Source organism: Olea europaea, chromosome 1 (genome assembly GCF_002742605.1).
Source record: "Olea europaea var. sylvestris chromosome 1, O_europaea_v1, whole genome shotgun sequence".
Lineage (NCBI taxonomy): Eukaryota > Viridiplantae > Streptophyta > Magnoliopsida > Lamiales > Oleaceae > Olea > Olea europaea.
In genome coordinates this window covers 20,841,215-20,850,807 of record NC_036237.1, presented here as the reverse complement: position 1 = coordinate 20,850,807, position 9,593 = coordinate 20,841,215, and the positions used below count along the sequence as shown (strand labels likewise).

At 35.1% G+C, this 9,593-nt stretch overlaps 1 protein-coding gene across 1 annotated transcript; it reads left to right on the top strand.

Annotated features, from left to right (window-relative positions):
• The first annotated feature begins 973 nt into the window (after nucleotides 1–973).
• On the top strand, nucleotides 974–7,449 carry LOC111396885. Its single transcript, XM_023023486.1, has 14 exons — nucleotides 974–1,430; nucleotides 1,527–1,704; nucleotides 1,800–1,939; nucleotides 2,015–3,236; nucleotides 3,321–3,421; nucleotides 3,577–3,721; nucleotides 4,125–4,193; nucleotides 4,295–4,340; nucleotides 4,424–4,794; nucleotides 5,006–5,085; nucleotides 5,200–5,335; nucleotides 5,597–5,789; nucleotides 5,898–5,980; nucleotides 7,063–7,449. The coding sequence occupies exons 1-14, from the start codon at nucleotides 1,117–1,119 to the stop codon at nucleotides 7,195–7,197; spliced, it is 3,213 nt and encodes a 1,070-aa protein (XP_022879254.1). The 5' UTR covers nucleotides 974–1,116; the 3' UTR covers nucleotides 7,198–7,449.
• Nucleotides 7,450–9,593: the final 2,144 nt, after the last annotated feature.

Here is a 9,593-nt window from a genome sequence, read left to right as displayed (position 1 = left end):
TAGAAATTTAAGGAATAGCTTAATGCTGGACATCATGTTACTAGTTTACTACTATTTGAAGTCCTTCCCCCAAGATTTTTTTTTTATTTATTAATTTTTTTTTAAATAGATTTTGGAATCTACATTCTTTCATGGTTTATTTTTATACACGTGAGAGGAATTGTATCAACTTGAACAATCCATGCAGGTGGTCATTGCACATATAGTTTATATATTATTTATGTTCCCTCTTATTCAAAAGAATTAAGTACTTCTGTCAAAATAAGCATCAAGGCTAATGAAACAAAAGTGTCAAGTGATTAAATTCAAAAGGGATAATCAATTGTAACATCTTGATATGAATTATTTACACTGAATCCCTCAATATAGAGACACTGGATCCGTCATGCAAAATTGTATGGATGGAAAGATTTACTTTGTAGTTACCTCCTTTGCTTGTTGCTAATATTTTGCACTTCAATGTTCAGTTGATTTTGAGTATGCATTCCTATATTATTCAAGCATTGCAATCTACATAGGTGCATAATTTACCTAACAGGAATAATTTATGATATAAGTAATATTCGCAGATGTATTACCAATTTGTTTTTTGTTAATTTGCATGATTGGGATTTTAGAATAATATTCTTCTATTTTCACATTTATCATTTCTAGTTTCTGTTTTTGTGTTATTTTTAGCATCTTTTCATCCAGGTAGATGTTTCAATGTTTACTTAAATGTGTTAAGTATTTTCCATGTGTATTCATGCCATAACTTAATGATGTCACTGCTAAAGGCCAACTGTTACTAATGGGCACAGTTTCAAATGGTAGCCATACTTCAGGATGTGATAAGGTTTGGATACACATATAGGCCTTGTCTTAGAAACAAAAATATTCACCCTTTGCAGTTTGCATTTTAGGCTCAAAGTGGGGCTTTTTGTAATGCTCATTGTCACTTATCCCTTCATCCCATGTATGTCTGTATTTAATTTTTTTGTCTTTATTGTCTGTTTCAATCCTTGAGTGTTCATCTTACTCCTTTCTCTTCCAGTGACAAGCTCATCGGTTTTGGTCAACTTGCCTGCTGCTGCGTTTTTAATAACGGTATTTCGCTACTTGTCTCTGGATTTGGATATGCGGAGGAAAACAGCAACTTACAGAGGAAAACCAATATCTGCAAACTATTCTTCCGAGAGAAAACCTTTTGAGGATACTAGAGTTATTGCTGAGAAGTATGATTGGAAGCTGAAAGTGAATTCCCCTGTTGTTGAGGATGCAATTGACCAGTTCACTAGACATATTGTATCAGAGTGGGTAACAAATCTCTGGTACTCTCGCATAACTCCTGATAGAAATGGCCCAGAAGAGCTTGTGCAGATCATAAATGGTGTACTCGGGGAAATTTCACGTCGTATGAGAAATGTTAATCTCATAGATCTTTTAACAAGGTTTTATTTACCAAAATATTACTGATCAAAATTTTCTTCACTGAGATATCTTCTGGAAATATTTAACTGGAAGTATCCTTGCTTGGTGTGGTGCAGGGATATTATTAATGTTGTATGCAGTCAGCTGGAGCTTTTTCGCACAGCTAAGACAAAGATTGAGAAACAAAAATCTAGAGTTTTAACCATTGAAGAGAGAGACGTTGAATTAAAATTTGTGCTGGCTGCAGAGAACAAATTACACCCCGCTTTATTTTCTGCTGAAGCTGAGCACAAGGTTATTTCTTTTTGTGTTCTCTTCCTTGCATTCCATGTATCTTAATGACACAAGGTCTCTATGGTTGACAATTTTTGTTCTGAATGCTTTGTTAGGTTCTCCAGCATGTTATGGATGGCCTCATTATGTTTACATTCAGACCAGAGGATCTACAGTGCTCCTTATTTCGTTATATTGTTCGGGAAATACTTGCCTGTACCGTAATGAGACCAGTGATTAATCTAGCTAGCCCGAGGTAAGGATACATTTCATCCTGTTTTCTAAAATTGCTATGTTTATGTCTTTTATGCATTACCAAATTCGGTTTCAGGTTTATTAATGAAAGGATTGAATCTCTAGTTATTTCAAGAAGCAAGACTGATAAAGGAAGTAAGGCGATAGATGCGGCATCACCTTCAAAACCAAATGGATCGTCAAAGATATCATCCGATTTTTCTCGTTTTATAGATCCTTCCATCAAGGGTGTTGAACTTGTAGATTTGAAGGACCAGTCTAAACATGATGCTGAGATTCCAGCATCAGATAATATGAACGAAACATTTCTTTCCAAAGATCCTTTACTTTCCCTTGATACACGATCCACTCGGTCTTGGGGTTCTTTACCAGAAACACGTCATGGTGAGGGGAGAGGGTTGCAACAGCAACACTCTGGTGGAGAATGGGGGGACATGCTAGATGCGGTTTCCCGCAGAAAAACTGAGGCCCTGGCTCCAGAAAATTTTGATAATATGTGGACAAAAGGAAGAAATTACAAAAGGGAGGAAGGGACAAATCAGCTGGCTGATCCTAAAAAACACAAATCTTCGGCGGGGGTGTCTAAATCAGTGGAGCAGTCGAAAGTGCTTAGTGGACAGAAGATAAAGGAATTAGAAACTAAGGATATGTTTTTTCAGAAAGATGTTTCAATTTCTATTTCTGGACGAGATAAATGCTCTGGGGCAGACAATATGATCATGCGGGACAATTTGAAAAACCTAGGTCGCACAGCTGGTTCTTTATATGAAGAGAAAGATGAACATAATATTGGGAATTCTGATGAATCAGGGACCAGTAGTTACACTGAGGATGAAGACATCAGCTGTGTAACAGGTCTTGATTCCCCAGGGGTTAGAGTTTGGGATGGTAAAAGTAAAAGAAACTGCAGTAACATTCATCATCCACTTGAAACTTTGGATGGTCATAAGAGTAAAAAAATGAGCACAGGCCGCCTCCACTCTCAAAGAATGAAAAAAACAAAATCTGCAAATAAAAGATCTAGGTCTGGCAGTGTTAATGGGCATGTATGGCAAGAGGTCGAAAGAACAAGTTTCTTATTGGGAGAGGGGCAGGATTTGCTGAATTCTTCCACAGGAAATGTTAAATCTGAAGACTCGAGCGATAACTCTGAGGCAGAATTGTTAGGTAGAATACATAGTGGAGAAACAACTTCTTCATCTGTGTCCTTGGCTTCTTTACCCGAAAGTCATATTTTGGCTGCTAACTCTGCAAAAAGTTCAATTATTGCTGACTCTTTTTTCAAGTTAAGATGTGAGGTACTCAATTCACTCCTTTAATCTTCTGCTTTAACAAAGTTAATGCTTTGAGATGTGAAGAAAGTGAGCTCGTTTATTTTGCAGGTATTGGGTGCCAATGTCGTGAAGAGTGGGTCCAAAACTTTTGCTGTTTATTCTATATCTGTTACAGATGTAAATAGTAACAATTGGTCTATCAAAAGAAGGTGCCAACTTTTCCGCTGCAAACTTTCTGATTTTATCCTCCACTTACACTATGATGCCCCTTTATATTTAGTTTTTTTATTAATAAATATTTTTGGTTGCATAATGTAATATGACAGTAAATCCTATTAACCAATTGGATTGTTCACGCTGACAGATTTCGTCATTTTGAGGAATTACATCGCCGCCTTAAAGAGTTCCCTGAATACAATCTTCACTTGCCACCGAAGCATTTTCTATCAAGTGGTCTGGATGTTTACGTAATTCAAGAGCGTTGTAAATTGCTTGACCAGTATCTGAAGGTCATACATCTAATACCGCTGGACAGTTTGACTTTTATATTTTGATTTAGTATGTCTTTTTGTGTTCTTTATCATAGAAAATCAAATATCCATTTTGCATCGAAGTTCACTTGGGAAGCATTACTAAAATTTCCCCTCTTGTCATGATGTCATTTGGTCTTTGCCCTGTTCTAGTACGTGCTCTGTTATGAGCAGTGGTCCATTAAAGTGTTACTGTTGCTTCTTTATATTAGCTTTTCTGATTTTTTATGTTTCCAGTTTTTGTGGGACCAATTCTTTAAACATGATTTTACATACGGATGCTGATGCCTCTTGCTGGAAAAATTATAACTTTCTGTATTTTTATACTCCATGATGTACATACATGCATAGGGCTATATTGAAGTCTGCAGTTATTATGCAGAAGCTTCTGCAGCTGCCTACTGTTTCCTGCTCTATTGAAGTCTGGGATTTTCTTAGTGTTGATTCTCAGGTTTGACTTATTTATATTCTCCTTTTTGCCCTCCTGCTTGAGTTTTGACATTTTACCTGTACTTTCTTGAACTTATATTTATGATTTTCGTAACAATGCAGATGTATACTTTCTCAAATTCATTATCCATTCTAGAAACTCTTTCAGGTGAGCAGTGTATCTGAGTAGTGCATTTTCCTTCATAGGTTGTTTTATATTTTTTATAGATTCTAACTGGTTTTGGATTTCAGTTGATGTGGATGACACAGCTCGTGAAACCTATAAAGAATATATGGATAACATAGGGCCAGTAATTGGTCCGTTATCCTCCAAAAGAGAAAATTTGGGCAATAAAAATAAAGAGTCTGCATTACTAATCAAGGGTGATCATGTTGCTGATGGAGCAAGATTGAAAACAAAAGGTCCAGCGCTTTCTCCACCAAAAAAGCCTGCGAAAGGGTTTGAAAAGGCTTTTGAGGATTCCAGCAGTGACTCTGCTGATCCAGAGCAAAAGAACCTAGTCTTGACGAGAAAATTGGAAAAAACTGTAAAAGGTGATGAGGAAGCTTTATGTGCATCTGGGTCTATGGATGCTGCCACTGAGCTGGCCATTCCTAGTGAGGTAATTCAGAGTCGCTAGTTACTTGGCATATTATCTTATGTTCAACTAGGGAACAGAATCCAGCTATAGATAATGGTTGATGATTTTTTATTTTTTATTTTTTCCCAAAATATGGGCATGATCATTTCTAACTTCCGTGTTCATGTGGCCTGTCTGTAATTTTGCCCGTTTATGATCTATAGTGGTTGTCTAATTTTATTTCTTCTTGCAGTGGGTGCCACCAAATCTAAGTGTTCCCATATTGGATTTAGTTGATGTCATTTTTCAGCTTAAAGATGGGGGATGGATAAGGTATTATTTGTAGACAAATTGTACTAATTCGAAGGAGGTTTGTTTGTATATTAATTTTTACTCTGTAATCACCTGGGTCTTTCTCGGCTCATATAATCTTTTAAGTGAATTCAGGAGAAAGGCTTTCTGGGTGGGTAAACAAGTTTTACAATTGGGAATGGGAGATGCCTTTGATGATTGGTTGATTGGGAAAATCCAGCTTCTGCGCAAGGGATCAGTTGTTGCTGCTGGGATCAAAAAGTTGGAACAGGTATGTCATTGACGGCCTGGTAGTTGAGATGAACACTTCTTCACACATCTTGTTGACTGCTTTTCTCACTTGATTTTCTGATTAGCTCACAAGTATTATTTTGAGAGTTTTTAATGTTAATTAAATATACTAAATTCTAGAGCCATGGAACTAGGAGTGAATTGTCAACGCTTGACTTTTTTAACACAACTCATATGTTTTCAAGTAAATATTTTAGTGATTTCTGATATTGATAATCCAATTGCTGGATGGTACACCTAGATACTTTGGCCTGATGGAATATTCATAACAAAACACCCAAAGCGTCAGCGACCTGCACCATCTGCAAGCCCAGCCCATGGATCTCCTCAGGACCAACCTACTCCATTTTCTTCACCAGAAATAGATGAACTGGAGAAGATGCAGCAGAAGGAAACAGAAGTGCGAGCAAAATTTGTATATGAACTAATGCTTGGTAATTTTTAATTGTTTGCCTATTCAGTGTATTAACTAATTTCTGTACTTTAGAAGTGAGGAAGAAAAATCTCTAAGATGTTAATAACTTTTAGAGAATCTTTTGCAGATAAGGCACCATCTCCTATTGTAGGTCTTGTTGGACACAAGGAATATGAACAGTGTGCCAAGGACCTCTACTATTTCATTCAGGTGATTTTATTTATTTTCAATTTTCGCAAGAGCAAAAATACACCCGCCACATATTGATTGGGTCATGGCTCTTTAAATCCAATTAGATTTATTGTTGGATAAACTGCACGGCCGGAATTTGCTGACATGCTAATTCAAGACTTTTTGTACCAAATTTCATATGATACAATAGCCAATGACAATATATATATATATATATATATATATATATCAGATGACTACCCCTTCTCTGTCTTCTACTCGGATGATTTTGATTGCTGGTGGAACCAACGGTCTTTTTCCTGCTTTCATTATAGCGGGTCTTTTATTTATGTTTTTCTAGGATATTGTTCTCTCTTTTGTTTTTGATGAAGAGACTTGTACTTGGTCTTCATTCAAATCACCTCATCAGCTTTTGCCCTCAGCCTTAGCTACAAAATTTTCTGCCTTCCCTCGTACAATTCAACAAGGTCAAAAGGATTAATAGCTGAATGATTGAACGTGTTTCAGAGGTTTCATGGGAAACAAAAAAAGGAGGCGGTGATGTTGAGAGGATTATGCATGTATGCGTTGGACAAAATGGAGATTGTTGCAGTAACAAAATATCAGATCAATGAAGTGCATCAAAAGATACCTTTGATATTAATCATGCTTTACTTAAAGTGAAGGGGTCACCAAGGACCAAATGACCTTAAGATGAATATAACCAGAAGTTGAGGTAAAACTGATCGAGGATGAATTATATGCCGACAGAAAAAGGTAGAGAATAGGGAGAGATTCCAAAAATGAACATGGCATAGTAGGCAAAAATTTGACTTCATTGAATCTGTCAGTGAATCTATTTGTTGCAGTCATGCAAAATAGATTCAGTTAATATTTCTTGTTGTTCACGGGGCTGGGAGATAATGTGGTCATTATTAGGGTTAATTGTCAAATTTCATATGCTTGGATCATATTCGGTTTAGTTAAAAAAAAAGATGTGTTTTTCATCTTTCATTAATTTTCAACACGTATGCCACAATAAATGGTGTGTGTTTTACTCGGTTTGTAGCAGTTTCTGTTTGGAACAATAACTAATGGGTAAATTTTTGCTGCTTCTACAGTCGTCCGTTTGTATGAAGCAACTAGCCTTTAATCTTCTTGAGCTGCTGCTGTTGTCACTATTTCCAGAACTTGATTATGTTTTCCGGGAGTTAGACAATGAGAAAGAAAAATTCGGAAAATTCAAGCCGAGTTGAAGATTTTTCACAAATTTTCTTGTTGAATGAGATTTTCAGTTGTTATCTTGAAGTAAATAGCTATTCTTTGTGAAATGTATATGGATGTAAAATGGTGAAGCCCTTCAGTTTTGTGTTGGTATCACAAAAAAATTTCATGTAAATGTGAGTTGATAAACTGACAATTTTTTGTAGAGTTGATAACCAGATTTGTATATGGTTCCATTGATGTGTTTGCTGGAGATAATTTCGTCGTATTATTAGCTTTCAATACATTGATTGCCGTGTCTATTTTATGAACCTAATTTGTCCGGGAATTAGGATGTGATGGCATTCCTATGTTAAACAGGCCATCATTTGTTGTTTGTCCATTCTGAAAAATATGAAAATCAGAAGGCATTATTGAATAAGTTCGTGTTCGTATTTTGTTTTGAAGAAAGAAAGATTTGTGGATTCTTTTTTAAGATAAATAATTGAAGAGGATAAATCATTTTCTTTAGTTCTTTTCCAATCCGAGGCGAGGAACTTCTCTGGTTCATCTTAGCTTGCTCGGTTGATTGCTCATGGAGGGCCGTATGAGGCAGAAGCTCCACGTATGGTAGCCTTTTCCGGCAATGGGGTCTCACGGGCTCTTTTTGTGCCAATCTCGAATTCGAGTCTTTGCTTACCCTGTGGGCCTTCCAGGAATGAAATGGGGCATTCAATCTCATATCCAAGGGTGATCTGGTAGCCTACAAAAGATCATATCTGATAAAGAACTATATATTATACAATCAAGCAGAAACATGGTGAGCAAACAAAATAGGGGGAGCGGTTAAGAATATGGTTGTGGGAGGTTGAGGGAAGCCATACCTCTTATTTAAATTTGCTATACATCCAAGCTTTCTTCCATTGGTAGTCGGAAGCCACATTGAAATTCATTACCTTTTACTAAAAATTGTTTGCAACTTTAGATCTGAAGGAGCTTGATTGCCAAGAAAAGGAACATCGACTCTAACCAAAGATTGTCAGTTCTTTTTTTGTCCTAGTCCCAATTCAATAGTAGACAAGTTCGCGAGTTTGAATTGTTATCATCATTGTTAGCGTGCATAATATCTATCTCAGGACACGTACATGTGTATGAAAAAATAAAAATAAAATACAAATAATCATCTTATTTTTGATGACTTGTAAGAATTACAGTCGGCAAGAATGATTAATTAATTTTATGGAATCATTTGGCAAAGAATTGAATTTGTAATAACTAATATTCCTACGTATAGTTATAACAATTTAGCAATTGTTTGACCCCATTAAAATTTTAATACATTTCTCTCTCTCTCTCTCTCTTTTTTTAACCATATATTCTACAATAAAACAATATTATACGGAAATTAAAAAATTTTCGTTATTTTTAACCACACATTCTCCCCAAAATTACTACTTCAAAATACATTATTTTCAAAATGTGATTATAATGGGGGGCCAAACAAGGTCTTAGTTAGGCTCTGTTTGTGTCCCATTAATTTGAAAAAAATGTATTATGAAATAGTGATTGATGAGGAATATATGTTTTAAAAAATGGATTTTTTTAATTTACGTGTAATATTATTTTAATAAAGAATGTGATTAAAAATGAGTACCGTAGAAAAAAGAATGAAAAAAATGGATGAGAAAAAGGGGCTTAGCGTGTAACATGAATTAACTAATACACTAATTCACCCCCATGGAAGAATATCTGAATAAGCTAACTTTCAGGTGACTTTGTATGTGGGTTTTATCTCCAATGATGGAGTGCCTTAAATTCATTAAAAACTAATAAAAGGAATAAGAACTTTGGTAGAGGTACATAATTTTTGTAGTGTACGAGTAGACTTTTTCAAGGAATAATAATGTACATACATATATTTAAGAATTTTAACCACATTATTTTCTTATTAAAAAATGAAAAATGGATTTAGATGTGCTGAAAGTAGAGTCGACTCGCGTTCGATGTTTTCATACAATTATTTTTTGGTAGAAGATATTTATATGGCTTTATTTTATTTTATATTTTAAAAAAACTAACGGAACCTATGTCATTCATGGTAGGTAAAAAAATCGGACATACAATTAGGAGTGAACATGATTCTATTTGGTTTTGATTTTAATAAAACCAAACTAAACCATGAACTAATGGTTTTTTTATAATGAAACCAATTTTTTTTATTCTGTTTATATGAAGCCAAACCGAAACCGAAGCATTTGGTTATGGTTCGGTTCGGCTCGGTTTAGTGCAATTCCATTATTTAAATTTTCGAATAATAAATACTAGTTAAAATAATCACTATATCTATAAGTGAGTAATATATGTCCAAGTCAAAAAAATAAACATCAAATATTCAGCAAATTCAACTTCAAATTATGAATCGTCAAATAAAATAGTGTATGGTAAAATT